This window comes from Brachyistius frenatus, unplaced genomic scaffold, assembly GCF_029030835.1.
Source record: "Brachyistius frenatus isolate BFR_SWC_R1_liver_20210118 unplaced genomic scaffold, ASM2903083v1 Contig_375, whole genome shotgun sequence".
Classification (NCBI taxonomy): domain Eukaryota; kingdom Metazoa; phylum Chordata; class Actinopteri; family Embiotocidae; genus Brachyistius; species Brachyistius frenatus.
In genome coordinates, this window is record NW_027210974.1 from 122,501 (window position 1) to 138,561 (window position 16,061).

Below are 16,061 nucleotides of genomic sequence, written 5' to 3' on the forward strand. Positions count from 1 at the left end.
GAATAGAATAGATGGAATAGAATAGAATAGATGGAATATAATAGAATAGATGGAACAGAATAGAATAGATGGAACAGAATAGAATAGAATAGATGGAACAGAATATAATAGAATAGATGGAACAGAATAGAATAGATGGAACAGAATAGAATAGAATAGATGGAATAGAATATAATAGATGGAACAGAATAGAATAGAATAGATGGAACAGAATAGAATAGATGGAACAGAATAGAATAGATGGAACAGAATAGAATAGAATAGATGGAACAGAATAGAATAGAATAGATGGAACAGAATAGAATAGATGGAATAGAATAGAATAGAATAGAATAGAATAGAATAGAATAGAATAGAATAGAATAGATGGAACAGAATATAATAGAATAGATGAAATATAATAGAATAGATGGAACAGAATAGAATAGATGGAACAGAATAGAATAGATGGAACAGAATAGAATAGATGGAACAGAATAGAATAGAATAGATGGAACAGAATATAATAGAATAGATGGAACAGAATAGAATAGAATAGAATAGAATAGAATAGAATAGAATAGATGGAACAGAATATAATAGAATAGATGGAATATAATAGAATAGATGGAACAGAATAGAATAGATGGAACAGAATAGAATAGATGCAGACAGGAAGGCTATCGGTGTTCCTGTTTAGCATCTTGGAGCGCTAAACATTTTCACACAGACTACGAGATACAAAGAAAAAGTTCACAGTGTTCCTGAACGCAGCACGGTGCTGCACACGGAGCAGCAGGAAGTAACGACCTCCATCAGGAAGTATTCAGAGTTCTTCACGTTAACGTGACCGCTGGTACCTGAACATCAGTCACGTCACCATGGAAACCTGAAACTGGAGCAGAGAAACAGCAGAACGTGGGTTAAATTTTTCAAGGAACAGTAAATCTGCTTGCAGCCGAGTGTTCCTGAGCCCAAGCAGAAGTGAACGATGATGAAGAGACGACTTCCTGTTGAGGTCGCTGCTTCCTGCTGCTGTTTGTTCACCAGGAACCGTCTGAACGTTCTCTTGACTGGTTTGATCCAGCTAAATGAAACATTCTTCACAATCTAATCTACGAGCGATAGATATCCTGTGGTATCTGTAATGATAGATCCTTGATATAAGGTGAAGGTCTGAGATCAGAATCAGGACGAAACCCGTTCTCACCTGTCAATCACAACTTCTCATTATTTAACACTGATTTCTTCTGACAGCAAAACAACAACCTGAACTTAAAGTTGTCGTGAACAATTCGCTGACTCGGAGAACCTTCACCGTAAAACTGTCTCCTCCTCCTCTTCCTCCTCCTCCTTTTCCACCTCCTCCTCTTCCTCCTCCTCCTCCACCTCCTCCTCTTTTTCTACCTCCTCCTCTTCCTCCTCCTCCACCTCCTCCTCCTCCTCCCAGTGAACCACAAACCCCATCATAACCAACACCAGGAGGATTGCTGAGTGGACCACCGATCCCAGCCGGCGGGTCGAGCCACGCTGCCCTCAGCAGGAAGTGATCCAGGACTGTTGCTAAGGGCGACCACTTCACCACAGCAGGACTACAACTACCATGTCACTTCTGTCTACCTCCTCCTCCTTCTCCTCCTCCTCCTCCACAGGACCTCGATGGACTTCTGTCGGACTGCGTTGGTTCGCCCTGCTCCTCCTCTCTGTGCTGTGGATCCTGATGTTCACTCTTCATGTTGTATTCGTCCGGTTTGATTGTGTCTGGACTTCGTGGGACGTTCTCAGGGTGCAGTCACTCTTTCAGTTGGTTTTCATGAAGTAAATCTCACCGTGGTTCATTCAGACATGTTCAGAGCAGAAACCTGCAGATTTGTGAGGTCCGTATCGGAGACCTGTTAGAGAGCTCAGAACCGGTTCCAGCGGTTCCAGCTGGGGGCCGACAGGAAACAGAACCTGCAGCGTGAGAACCTTTGGATCCTCTGAGGTTCTGAGCTGAACCGAACTGAGACATCAGGTCAGAACACTTCAACTACTCGTCCTTTCCAACACGTCTGTGGATCCGACCTGCTCGCTTTCTGAAGTCTTCTTTTGAAATGTTAACTTAATAAATGTTGAGTCATCTTTTACTGACAAATTGATGTCATCGGAATCATCAATTAAAAAAGGTTCCTGTTGAACGGAGCAGCAGGAACCTTCATCAGGAAGTATTGATTTGGGGTTTTTGGAGGAACAGAAAATCTCCGACAGGCTAGTTTACAGCCGAGTGTTCCTGAGCCTATGCGGTGATTTCCACCACAGAATCATGGCTGTTTTTAAAGCAGTGCAGCAGAAGGACCGACGATCACAGACAACATCAGATTTTGGGTCAAACTCTGTAAACGGTCATCAGAGACCCTTGAAATGTTTCAGAAAGTCATGAAGCGACGAGCCGGGCGAGGTGTTCTGATGACATCACGTTTCAAGAGAGGCGGAGCTTCACCGTCCAAGACTGAAGAAGGTGCGTCAGGTCCGGAGACACCAGGTGGGTTTTCTTTGTGTCACCGTGAATCTGTTTGGTACTTCCTGTTGGATTTTGAAATTACTCACCTCTTGTGTCTGTCTTGTTTCACTTCCTGTCCTCTATATGATTGTTGGCCCCGCCCCTGATTAATTTCATCTGTCCCTCGTTGTCCTTCCCTCCCTGTATTTAGTCTGTGAGCTCTTCTTCTTCCCTCTTTGTTTCAGTTTCCTGTCTGTTGCTGCGTCTGTTGAAACCCAGAGGACACAAACAACCTGAACTGTGGCGTCATGGCAACAGGCTTCTTCAATATGACGACACACCCGCTCACAGAGCGTTGAAAACAGACGAGGAATGTGTTGAAACTAGGAGTCTGTAGTGGAAATCACTGCATGGGCTCAGAAACAATCAGACGTGTTGAAGATTTGACCCCAAATCTGATGTTTGTCTGCTCCAATTTCAGGTTTCCATGGTGACATCACTAATGTTCAGGTACCAGAGGTCAGAGGTCACGTTAACGTGAGGAACTCAGTGATGATGTTGAACTCTGAATACTTCCTGATGGAGGTCGTTACTTCCAAAACCACGTCAAATCAAAATTTAATTTTGGTTGTGAGAAATTAATCGACAAATATTAGCTGGAATATTAAAATATCGGTTCAGACATTTATAACCTGGATTCACATTAAATTCAGCAGAGCTTCACCTTTTTTTATTCCAGGTTCGTTGTGTCAAAGTTTCTGTACCGACCGACGTGCTGGAAATATTTATCAGCTTTACTTTAACTTCTATTTATTTTTAATTTGGTCCTGAGGAAAATGTTCTCCTCCGCCTGCTGGTGGGAAGTAAAACCAAACAGCCCCTTCTTCTCAGGTTGGGTGGGGGAGGAGGGGGGAGGGGGTTGTTTCCTGTGTCCTCCTCCTCTGTGAGCTGAATTATAATAAAGCATTTCAAAGATGAGCTGAGAGTGTGTGACAGACACGGTGAAGGATGTCAGGTGGTTGCATCATACACTGCTGCCTGTAATGATGGAGGGGGGGGGGGTCAGGAGGAGAGACAGGGAGACAGTTGGGGGGGGAGACAAGAAAGACAGAAGGGGGGTGAGATGGGGGAGAAGGGTGAGACAGACGGGTGGGGGTGGAGGGGTGGGGGGAGTTGGGGGTGGGGGGCATGACAATGAACAATATGTTTTCTGTTTGAGTGAAATGTTTCTGCCACAAGATGGAAGCTGTGTGTGTGTGTGTGTGTGTGTGTGTGTGTGTGTGTGTGTGTGTGTGTGTGTGTGTGTGTGTGTGTGTGTGTGTGTGTGTGTGTGTGTGTGTGTGTGTGTGTGTGTGTGTGTGTGTGTGTGTGTGTGTGTGTGTGTGTGTGTGTGTGTGTGTGTGGCCTTGTCATCTCAGTAATGGTGTTGCTATCAGAAAAGAGAGCGAGAGAGACAGAAGAGGCTGGTTGTCCCTGACGACGGTGCAGCGTGTTGCCTGGCAACAGCGCTAACAATGGCCTACCACCAGTGTTCTAGAATGTGGGCGGGGCCTGAGAGACAGCAGCAGAGAGGGGCGGGGCCGTTTCCTCAGCTGTGATGTAAACGGTCTTCAGCCAACAAAGAAACTAAACTAACAGAAGAGGAAACTGAACCTTTTTATTTTCATTTGATTATAAGAATCTTGATATTTCACTAAAATACTTCTAAAACGTTCTTAAGAAATGACGAAAACTAAATGTGACGTTTAGTGAACGTACGTTTGACCGCCGGTCGTCATTTCACTTCGCTGTCTTTTATTTTTCAGTTAAAGGCACCGAGAGGACGATTAGCGCCACCTGCTGTTTAAATTAATAAACCAACTACTCAAATCCACAAAACGTCAGCACGTGGAAACCTTTATTCTTTGCATTTTCTATGTCTGTTTGAAGTTTGAACACTTCACAGGTAAAAATGGTTCTGATCCAGAAGTGTCTTCAGCTGCAATACCAGCGAGTGCCACTAGAGGTCGGCTCCAAAAAGCCTCCGGCTCCATAGACTCCCATTCAACTTCTCTCATCAAATCCAAAGTGAATCAAATGTGTCCATCAGTTATCTCGGTGTTGTTAGCTAAAGTCACTCCTTCTTCTTAGTTTTCTGGAGGTCCATCTGAAAATAATCCCTCATTCATTAGAAAAGAAGATTCAAGAAGACCTGGTTTTGGGGGCGTGTCTGTTTGATTGACAGGCCTGCGGTGCAGTCAGGTTACAGCTGTCGGTGGGCGGGACGTAGTATCGTCAGGTTTCCGATCAGATCGGTCAGATCCACCGCTGGCTCCTCCCCCAGCTCGTCCAAATATGGTCACTTCCTGTTCCAAACCGCTCCGAACTATCAAGATGGTGACGGACAGAATCTGACTCACTACCGCCCCCTAATGCAGAAGGTGGTATTACAAGTCGGGTTTTAATTCTCGCATAACTCAGATTTAAATTGTTTTCATTACAGGAATAGAAATACTGGAACTATTCAATAATTATTAATAGTTTTTATACAAAATTAAAAATAATTTTGTATAAAAACTAAAAGCATTTTGTGGATCATTTTTAACGTCGGTTTCATCTGGTTTTTAGGTTTTGTTCTTGGTGTAACTCTGCTGCTGTTTCAGAACATCTGTAATGGTGAGTGACACCAGCTGCTGGTTTAACGTAGAAAACGTCATCAGCAGTCTGGTGGAGGTTTTCATTGTTTTGATCCCTGATGATTATTCGTGTAGGTTTCACCGTTTCCCGCCTCGTCTCTCGGCCTGCTCGCCGTCGGGTTCCTGGCGCTGATCCACCAGTCTGGGTGTTTAACAGACATTTAATCGGACCCCGACAGCCTTAATCAGTGTGGGAGCACCGCCGCTCCCTCGAGGCTCATTATCACGCTCAGTTTTCTCCTTCTGAGGGAAGAGAGCAGCGAGAAGGAGGAGGAGGAGGAGGGAAGAGGAGGAGGAGGAAGGAAGATGAGGAGGAAGTGATGGTGGAAAAGAGTGAGAAGGGAAGAGGAGAGAGTGAAAAAGAGGAGGAACACACTCCTCTGGCTCCACCTGGTGGTCAGTAAGACGAACTGTATCTTTCGCTTTACACCAACTCGTCTGGAAAACAAGACTTTTGTTCGTTTGGTCAAAGTTTTATTTGAATCCCAGGAAATGTGTTTGAACTTGTAGCTTTATGAGTAATTTAAAACCCACCGTGGGTCTTCCTGTTGTTAAGAGATGAACGTGAACCTGTCACAACGTTTTAAAGACGTGTTGCTGCCATCAAATTTTAAATGAGCAGATATTTTTTATAAAACAGTAAAATGTCTCCGTTTCAAGTTTATATGTCGTCTTTGGTCTTTTTTTCCAATTAAATTAGTTTTTCTGTTCGTTACTCGGCGTCCCAAGTTTCTTGTGTTGTAGTTACGTTCCAGCGTCGCTCGTCATCCGGTCAGTTTTGGGGTTTTTTTGGAGACAGAAACCAAAACACAAACTCAGTTTTTGACCAAACTTTTATTCAGCATTTATTCTTACAGAACATGTGAACACACATCCACTCGTTTCCATGGCAACCAGGCCTCGTGCCACCCTTTGAAGGAGATTTCCAGTGTGATGTGACTTCCTGTTTATGTTTTTATTATTGTTAGCAGACAGCGGTGAAGAAAAACGTCGATCAAAACCTTTTAATCTCAGTCAGTTGATTCATTTCATTTCATTTATCTTGTATTTGAGGCTCCAGCTTCATTTTTAAACGACTTCTGACTGAGTTTTGATGGTTTTAACGAGACCAGAAGAAGCAGGAAGCTTCTCGTGGTTTGTTGTTTAATGTTTGTTTTAACCGGCCGAAGCAGGTCGGTGAAAAACGGATCAATTTCAACAACTTGTTTCTTTGGGTTTTTAACAAAAAAATCTCGTTTCCTCGTCGTCGCTCCTCCTCGTCCCGCTGAGCATTAAAAAATATAAATATTTTCAAATTAAAATACATCCACTTATGATCAAACCACCGATTCATCCAGCTTTCTCGGCGTTCCCACCTAAAATAAAAATAACAAAACATGTTGTAAATGATGGTTTGGACTCCTGACCTCAGACGCTCTCTGTGATCTTAAATCAACAAGTTCCTTGATGAACAACTAAAGAAAGAAATACGACGAGATGAACACGTTTCTTTCCTTCAGATTTTCTGTGAAAACGTTGAAACGTCTCATTTCAGACGTGTTTGTGCGTCCTGCGTTGCAGAGCGCGTGCTCGTGTTCCAGATGTTCGACAGTTCGCCGACGGGCGACCGAGCGTCCGAGCGTCCGTCGGCGGACGAGTTGGAGTCCGACTCGGGGGAGGACGCCAGGTGATTGGACGCCAGGTGATTGGACGCCAGGTGATTGTGTGTGTGGAGCTTAAAGTCCCTCTGAGAGCGTTTTGAATGAGAGTCAACGGGCGCTGGAGGCTGATGCAGCCGTCGGCCGGGGTCGAAGTGGTTCTGATGTTCTGAGCGGGCTCGGCCGGTCGGGTCGGACCGGGCGCCGCCCTTCCTGCGCGCTGTGTGGAAGTCGACGGAGCGTTCGCTGGGAGACGAGGATAAGGCCGCGTGGTTCCACTGTCCGTCAGCCGGTGGCGCCGGACCGGTACAGTGCAGATCAACGGGTGGCAGGTGAGCGTGACGGGACGCGACCTCGTGGCTGATCTCGGACAGCGTCCCGCTACCTGCCGCCGCGCTGAAGTGGAGGTCAGCGGGCGAGCAGGAAGTCCTGGAATCAACGGAGGAAATAGGAAGTGATGCGGCAGTAGAGTTGACTCCTGAGAAAACGGCCGCACCGCTGGATGGATGGAGGTCACCGGGGGCGACCCGACAGGAAGCGGGCCTCGCGGTCTCATCCCGGCACTCCGCGGAGGTCGAGTCCGAGTGAGCCGGCTGCTCTTCGCACCAGCCGGTTCTTTGTGAATAGAAGTCGACGGTCGATGAATCGGCGGCGAGCGGCGGATCACGGCTGGAATGAAACCGTGAGGAATGAAAAGAACTGAAAACAGGACGTGTGAAGTGATCGGCGGCGGACGAAGAACGGGAGTCACCGGGAGGTTTGAGACCGGAGCGGACGGCGGCGGCCCAAGGTCCGAGTTGAGGAGCGGCCGGGACGCTGCCGGAGGCCGGACAGCTCGAGAAACGCCTCTTCGGCGTTGAGACGGGCGGGACGGGCGGGTTCTCGGTGGGCGGAGCGACCGAACGGGAGTCGACGGGACGGGGGGCGTCGACGGAGGCGTGATGCGGCGACCGGCGAGGACTCCCGGCATCTTTGTGTTTTAATGGCGGGGGTGTGTTTCTGTTGTACGACCGGACCGGACTGGCCTGTTTCAGGAGGGGGGGGACGTCCCCGGCCTCCTCTCGGACCCGGCACTCCTTCGCTCGCTCCAGAGGCGGCGGCGAGCGGCCGGAGGTTCCTCCCGCCGGCCGGTCAACGGCCCGGTTCTGGTCTTTGTCCTCGGCGGGCCGATCGGCGCCGCCACGTCTCGTCTCAGCCAACCGGCCGTCCCGGTTTCGATGAGCCCGGCTGACCTCGCACGGGTCTCGGTCCCGCCGCCGTCGGGTGTCAGGTGACCAGCTGGCCTCAGAGTTCACAGAGAGGTCGCGGTCGGGGGCAGCGACGCCCTTCAGGTCACCGAGGACGGTAGTCAGCGGTTTGCCGTCAGAGCTCGAAGCCTCCGGCCGTCTTTTGGGAACCGGATCTGTCGTCGCAGCGAGGCGCTCTCCTATTGGCTGACAGCCACCGTCCTCAGCTCCGCCTCCTTCTCCACCGTCAGCGCCGGGTACCTTCGTGTCGGCCGCCGCGATCGGTCCGTCGTCACACGGCAGCGGTGAACCACCTACTTCCACGTTTTCCACGTCCACGTCCCGGTCGCTGTCGTCGCTGTTGTCGACGGCGATCGGACCCCCGGCGTCGGACCGGCCCGCCGGCTCCGCCTCCGACCCCTCGGATCCCCGATCCAGGAAGTCAATGGGAAGTTCGCCGATTTCGGCCTCCGTAGCCCCGCCCCCCGGCCGAGTGCACCGACGGGAGAGGAGGCAGGTCGGAGAAGTCGACGGTCTGCTGGCTGCTGATTGGACTGCTGCTGCTGCTGACGTTGTTCCTGTTGCTGACGTCGTCGCGGCTGCTGTCGCTGTCGAGGGTGATGATGACCGGAGAGCTGCGAGACGGAGACACAACCCGCAAACTCAGGGACAAAAACACACGACCTCATCGCTGTTCAGAGGAAAGAAAGACTGCAGTCAGCTGATCGGACAACGAACGACCGCTGTCGCGGTCGACGAAGGACGAGATCCAACCGGAGGTTTGTTGAAGGTTACGTAACCACCGTTGCTATGGTAACAAGTTTCCATTCCAAAATCTATCATTTTCATGGCGTTAATTTAATAAGATAATCCGTCCTCGCGTAAACAGCTTCCTGTCATTGTTTCACAATAAAAGGTTTCTGGGTTCCAGCGGACGCAGGAAGTGTTGACTTAGTTTTTAACAGTGTAATCTACTGTAACTTTAACAGGGCAAACGGAAGCAGATAAAAAAAAAACTAAAAACCTTGTTTTCCTAGTTTGAAAGAGGAAACGATGTCGGGACGTCGGGTGGAGAAGACGCTGATGGAGCATCAATATTTATTGAGATATCGGCAGAAAAATCCATCAGAGAAAAACCTCCAACGGCGTGAGAATCTAACGACCTTCAACGGGACCTCTAACGACCTTCAACGGGACCTCTAACGACCTTCAACGGGACCTCTAACGACCTTCAACGGGACATCTAACGGCTCAGGGTTCCACTTCCTGTTCGCACCGCGAGGAAGTCGGCAGGGAAACGGAGCGTGAAGCGGCGAACGTCCACGACGTCATCGTACCGTTGGCGTGAAACACTGTTGCATCATCAAATAGCGTCGTACGCGTCGACCTTTCGTTCTCTGACATCGACGTTTGTAACAATTAAAGGAACCACGTGATTAATAATCAACATTAAAACACAGAAAATAAAACCCCGTCCGATCGATGAGGTGAAACAGGAAGTCGTACCTGCTGCGCTGCGTCCTCCGGTGACCTTTCCTGCGGCGTTTGTGAGCCGGAGGTCGCGGCGCCTCGGAGGCGGTTCCCTCGTAGATGATCTCCACGCTCGGACTGCGCTCGTCTCTCGACCTCCTGCTGACGCAAAACACACATCAGACGCGACGCCACGTCCGTCCAGATTCAGGACGGGAACGGGAAGCTCACCTGTCCCTCCTCGGCCTTTCCTTCCTCCTCCGTCCGTCTCGGCCCCGCCTCCTCCTCTCTCTCCTCCCGCCGCTCGGCCTCCAGGTGGGGTCCTTCACGTCTCCGTCCAGGTGGCGGCTTTTGTACTTCCTCTTCCCGCCGGGCTTCTCTCCGTGGTGGGCGTCGCCGGGGGAGAGCGACGGCGTCGGCGGGGTCTGCGGCGGCGGGGAGAAGCGGAGGGGTGAGGAGGAGGAGGAGGGGGAGGTGAGGGGGGACGCCCGGCGCTCCCAGCTGGAGGCCGACTCGGCGCTGGAGTGGAACGGCGAGGGCGAGCGGCGCATCATGGCGGGATAGATGGAGCGGTTGGGGTTGTACAAGGTGCCGCTCTTCCTCGGCCCCTCGCCGCTCCTCTCCCGCCCTCTCCTCCTCCTCTTCCTCCTCCTCCTCTCCCTCGCCGCCTCGTTGCCGGACTGCTTCCCGTCTCCGCCGCCTCTCTCCCTCCGCCGCTCCTCCTCTCCGGGCGTGGCCGGGCTGAGCGTGAACACCGAGTTCCTGCTTCGCCCCGAGCTGCCCGACCACGAACGCTCCGCCTCGCCGTCCTCGTTCGGCTCGCCGCCCGGCTCCTCTCTGTAGGCCGCCGACGTGGAGGGGGGGATTGCGGGTAGGACGGAGGACGGGGGACGGGGGGAGGGGAGGGGGGAAGCGTCTCGGCCAGCGTGTCCTCTCTCTCCTCCTCCTCCTCGGTGTCGGAGGAGAGCTGCACCAGCTCCGGAGTCCGCTCCGCGATTGGCTTCTTGTAGCCGACGATCAGACACTCCTCCCCCTCCTCCCGCCTCGCTGCTCCCTCCTCATTGGCTGCCTCGTGGGGGGCGGGGCTGAACGCCAGCGGGGCGAGCGAACAGGACGGTTCTGCGGAGGAGTAGGACGGGCCGGGCGTCTCGTCATCCCAGGCAGACAGGCTGAGACAACTTCCTGTTTGGATGACGTCGTCGTGAGCGCCCCCCGCCGGCCCCTCCTCCGCCTCCCCTCCCGCCCCCCTCTCCTCCTCCTCCCCCTCCCCCTCCGAGATGGCGATGACGGAGCTGCTCTCAGAGGAGCTGCTGATCCAGTCCAGCTCCAGAGCGGCCGGCGGTTCGTACGCCGCCCGCTGGTCGTAGTTGTCCAGGCTGAGCGGCGAGCGGGCGAAGCTGACCAGCTCGTGCAGGAAGTGCTCGGTGCGGGCCAATAGGAATGGGCGCAGCTCTTCTTCTATGGTGGGCGTGTCATCCAGGCCGTGGCGGGCGAGTCGCGCCATGATGATGCGCTGCACGATGTCGACGAGCGACGCGTGCGCACCGTAGAGGACCGTGAGCTCTCGCCGCAGCCAGGGGCGGAGTCTGTTCAGGTAGGCGGGGCTCCGACGGAAGCTCTCCGCCGTGATGTCATGTTGCCCCTGGTTACCGTTTACCCCGGCGACCCCGCGGATCCGCACGCCGCAGCGGTAGAGGGCGCGGCGGAACGCCACCGTCTCCCGCTCGCGCAGCCGCCGCACCGTTCCTCCGTCCCGCTGCAGCCGCTGCCTCGCCGCCAAGCGGGTCATCAGTCGCCGTGACGCCCGGTCGTTGGGGGCAACCGGGGCCGCCGCCCCCCCGAGGCCTGTCAGACCCTCAAATATCACCCCCCGCTCCACCGGGTCGGCCCCCCCGCCCGTCCTCCGCTCCTCCTCGCTGTCCTCCGCGACGACGGGCGAGACGCCGGTCGGGTGAGGAGGAGGAGGAGAGTCCAGGTACCACTCCCACACCCCCGCCCGCTCCTCCTCCCTCCCGCCCCCGCCTCCTCTCCCCCTCCTCTCCCTCCTCCGCCTCCTCGCGGTCGTCTCGCCTCCGTCCGCCACTCTGTGCCTCCTCAGCATCAGCCTCATCTGGTGGTTGCTCCTCGCCGCCGACGCCATGGCCGCCACCATGGCGACGGTGGCGGCCACGCTGCTGTTGGCGGGCGGCGGCCTCAGCGTGTACTCCTTGAAGTCGTCCTCGGCGCGGACGGAGTGAAGGATGGAGGCGAACGGCTGCTTGCACAGCGGACACTCCGCCTTGTTGTGCGACCACTCCTGGATGCAGGGGAAGCAGAAGCGGTGCAGGCAGCGGTCCAGGTACGCCAGGTTGTTGAAGCGGTCCAGGCAGATCGGGCACTTGGAGTCGGGCGACGCCTCCCCGGCCGCCATCACCGCCCGGGCGGACGCCGAGGAGGAGGAGGTGGGAGGAGACGAGGAGGCGGCGGCGGCCGAGGTTTTGCGGGTGTTCTTCCTCCTGCCGCCGCCGCTCTCTCGTCTCCGCTCCTCTTCCTCCTCCGGCGGTCCGCCTCCCTCTGCGGCGCCTGCGGCCGTGGTCGCGTTGTCACGGCGACGCACGCGCAGTTTCATCCGCGTGGGCGCCATCACCTGGACACACGGAGAAACAGCAGGTTCAGGTGCATCATGACTCATCACGGCTGTTTATAGTCAAACTCTGAATCTGTTTCCCACTTCAGGACTTCAGGTTCCTGCTGAACGTGATCGGGTTCTAAAAAGAACAATTCACTCAATGAGCAGCTGGAAAACTTAAAATGTTGTGGAAACACTGAACAGAAGCGCTGCTGAAAGTATGACGTCATAGTGTCCTTTCAAAATAAAACGGACTTCATTACCAAAAATACCAGTTGATTTCTAATCAAAACAAACTGCTGCTAGCTAACAGCACCAACAGGAAGTGCCGGGGTTTGTGGGTAATGTGGTCTTCTGACGGAACATGTTTGTTTTTAGTGTTGAAAGAATCTGATTCAAATAAAATGTCGTATTTTCTTTCCTTGATTTAGTTTTTGTTATTTCTCATCAATTTACCAGAAAAAAAAAAATCAGATTTCTGAGAAAATCCGCCTCAAATTTAAACATTTTTGATGCAACAATCAAACAAACAAACAACAACGCGTCGTCCCGGTGGGAGTGGCTAGTGACGTCACAGAGGGAGCAGGTCACGTGGCTCGTCGGAGCGACAGAAGCTGTTTTTACTGTATTTTACACTTCGGGTTTAAAAGCTGCGTTTAGTTTCTCGGTTTGTTTTCACTTTTCTGGGTCGAAATTGAAACTGAACCGAGACGTGACTTCCACCAGATGATGTCGCAGCTCCGGAGCCGTTTATCGGGATTTAACGGCTTCAAACGCGGACGTTGATCAAACGGGACTCCGCTCGATGATTGTTAGCATGCTAACCCGGTTAGCTCTGCGGACCTGAGCCTCCGTGAGCGGCATCCGCCGGCGGCGAGGTTACCGGTGTACCGGGCTCCGCCGCTCCGCCGCTCCGCTGCGTTTAGAACCGAGCTTCCGGTAAAAATAAAGACATTAGTGTCGGTGCTGCCGTCCGAACCGCAGCGACCCGCAGCTGGAGTGACACAGAAGAAGCCGCGTTGGCTGACGGGAAATAGATCGACAAAAAGCGCGATGGACCACTCGGACCGTAACTCAGGAAACTGTCCGCTTCGTCCTCCCGCCGAGGATTTACGTCTTTTTCTTCATGGACTCAATTTGTAATCATGAAATCAGCTGATTTCAGACGTCCTGAATCTGAGATCATTATGACGCAGTATTTGTTAGCTTTGTGCAAAATGTTGTCCGTCTCTGATTATTTTGTCTTCGTGAATCTGAACTTTGACTTCCGTTTCATAGACGTTCAGTAGCATCTCGTTATTATGTCTTTTTAATTTCTTCATTTATTAAATGAGAGTTGTGGTTTTCCTTTCATAATCTAAGTGTCTGATGTCTGCAGCTCTTAAAAAGAAGCGGAGTGAGACATCAGCTCTCTGTTTCTGTTCTTCTGTTGCCATCGTAACGGCCGTGTTGCTCGTGCTGCCCCCTGACGGCCTGGCGGGAAAAAAAACAACCGCACGCGCAGGTCGTCGGTTTGATGTAATATTATATTTATAATTTTTTACATTACGTAATAAATTATAAATAATCAACGGAGGGAACATCTGAAAAGAAATAAGTAAAGTTTGGATCCGTGATTTCCGGATGAAGAGCTGTCGTCAGTGATTAACACTCCGAGACGCCAGATGGCGACGTTGCACGTAAAGCGACGTGAAATCCGGCGGAAGAGGAAGAACGACGAGACGTAAACAAACAGAACCGCAGCGGTGTTTGTGCTCCTCGTGAGGCTTGATTCACAACATGATGCCTGTCAGCAGACGGACCCGGGACCGGATCCACTCTGCGGTACTTTCACGGAACCGATTCTCACCGTGACGTTGTTTTCAGGCGGCGGAAGTCCCCACCGCGTGTTCAGCTCTTAGCCCGGTCTAACCTGGGTCAGACTGTGTTCAGCTCTTAGCCCGGTCTAACCCTGGTCAGACTGTGTGTTCAGCTCTTAGCCCGGTCTAACCCGGGTCAGACTGTGTTCAGCTCTTAGCCCGGTCTAACCCGGGTCAGACTGTGTTCAGCTCTTAGCCCGGTCTAACTCGGGTCAGACTGTGTTCAGCTCTTAGCCCGGTCTAACCCGGGTCAGACCGCGTGTCCGGCTCTTAGCCCGGTCTAACCCGGGTCAGACCGCGTGTTCAGCTCTTAGCCCGGTCTAACCTGGGTCAGACTGTGTTCAGCTCTTAGCCCGGTCTAACCCGGGTCAGACCGCGTGTTCAGCTCTTAGCCCGGTCTAACCCGGGTCAGACTGTGTTCAGCTCTTAGCCCGGTCTAACCTGGGTCAGACTGTGTTCAGCTCCTAGCCCGGTCTAACCCGGGTCAGACTGTGTTCAGCTCTTAGCCCGGTCTAACCCGGGTCAGACTGTGTGTTCAGCTCTTAGCCCGGTCTAACCCGGGTCAGACTGTGTTCAGCTCTTAGCCCGGTCTAACCCGGGTCAGACTGTGTGTTCAGCTCTTAGCCCGGTCTAATCCGGGTCAGACCGTGTGTTCAGCTCTTAGCCCGGTCTAACCCGGGTCAGACCGTGTGTTGATTGACATGTCATCAAGTGAGTGAGACAGGTCTGATGAAGCACGTCTGTCCCCGTCCCCAGGTCCTGCTCGGGGTCGTGGTCCTGTCCTGGTCTTACGTCATCTACGCCAGCAGAGTCGCAGCTCATTGGCTGCTGGAGAAGAGGACCGCCCACCTGAGGGAGGACTGACCCTGACCCGGACCGTCCTGGGTTCATAAAGAGACGTGAACGTCTCCTGTGAAGACCTCCGGCTCTGAGCTGGTCTTTGGAGTGGCGGTCGACGCGGCTGCAGTCTGTGTTTCCACCACCAGGAGGCACTACAGTTCTACGGACTGCTCCTTTAAACAGCTCTGATTCAGTTTCTTTTTTCCTAAACGGCTGAAAAGGTGTTAAAAGTGAAAATTGTGAATATTTGACTGAATATTTTTGCTTTAAAAAATGCAATGAATCAATTCTAAAGATAATTATTCAACAATTTTCCATTTTTAATCTCCTCATCCATTTTCTGCTGCTTGTCTTGAGTCGTTACGATTTAACCTGCAGAAACTAAAATCACTAGAACCGGATCAATGAGCTGATAAACTCTATTTTTAATATCAGGTTTAATCATTTTGATGGTTTCTAAAGAAAAATGTCTCCATTCAAATGTTCTCGTCCTTCTCTGGTTGGGAACTGAATATTTTTGGGTTTCACACCGTTGTTTTCTCCCTGAGAGAAATAAATCTGCATTCACAAACCACCTCCGTGTTCACGTCCTGGTTTTGTCTTCTGGTTTGAAAACGTCACATTTATTTAGTTTCACTCTGATATTAAAGTTTTATCCTGTTAAATCTGTGATGAAACCAAACAGCTGGTTTTAATGGAAGAATGACTCATAATGAATGTTCTCTGATGTATTCAGTAAGTAAAGGCTGCACACACACACACACACACACTCACACACACACACACACACACACACACACACACACACACACACACACACACACACACACACACACACACACACACACACACACACACACACACACACACACTCACACACACACACACACACACACACACACACACACACACACACACACACACACACACACACTCACTCTCTTTGTTGGAGTCCTCAGAAATGGAAATGCTCTCAACAGAATGGGTGACTGAAGGAGGGCGAGCGAGCTGCATGGATAATGAGGACCTGAGAGAGAGAGAGGTGGGTACTCATTCTGTTAATAAAAACACTTCAAACACACACATCTGTAATTAAAAACCAGGCGATGACGCTTCCCTCCGTTTCATGTTGAACATCACAAACGGCTTCATGTTCGATGTTTATGGGAATTTACTCTTTAATCTTCGGCCGCAGTGAGAAACAGACGCAGTTTAAATCAATTCGTTTAGATAAAACAAAGTTCGTAGATTCAGGTTGGAAAAATGAGCCCGATTCAGAAGCTGCAAT

General features: G+C 51.7%; 2 protein-coding genes and 1 long non-coding RNA gene across 3 annotated transcripts in view; 2 read left to right on the forward strand and 1 right to left on the reverse strand.

The window, feature by feature from the left end:
• Window positions 1–2,278, forward strand: part of LOC138636391 (CXXC-type zinc finger protein 5-like) — a 13,615-nt gene extending 11,337 nt beyond the window's left edge. The window contains exon 6 of the mRNA XM_069724387.1: window positions 1,430–2,278. The gene's annotated coding sequence lies outside the window, so the exon portion shown is untranslated. The remainder of the gene's footprint in view (window positions 1–1,429) is intronic.
• A 1,491-nt stretch (window positions 2,279–3,769) lies between these two features.
• Window positions 3,770–5,797, forward strand: LOC138636411 (uncharacterized). The gene is made up of 2 exons (XR_011312267.1): window positions 3,770–5,113; window positions 5,209–5,797. It is a non-coding gene; the product is annotated as an uncharacterized lncRNA (long non-coding RNA).
• A 4,133-nt stretch (window positions 5,798–9,930) lies between these two features.
• LOC138636392 (E3 ubiquitin-protein ligase Topors-like) lies at window positions 9,931–13,190 on the reverse strand. The gene has a single exon (XM_069724388.1). It carries the CDS (start codon window positions 12,135–12,137, stop codon window positions 10,017–10,019), a length of 2,121 nt encoding a protein of 706 aa, XP_069580489.1. The 5' UTR covers window positions 12,138–13,190; the 3' UTR covers window positions 9,931–10,016.
• Between the last annotated feature and the right edge of the window lie 2,871 nt (window positions 13,191–16,061).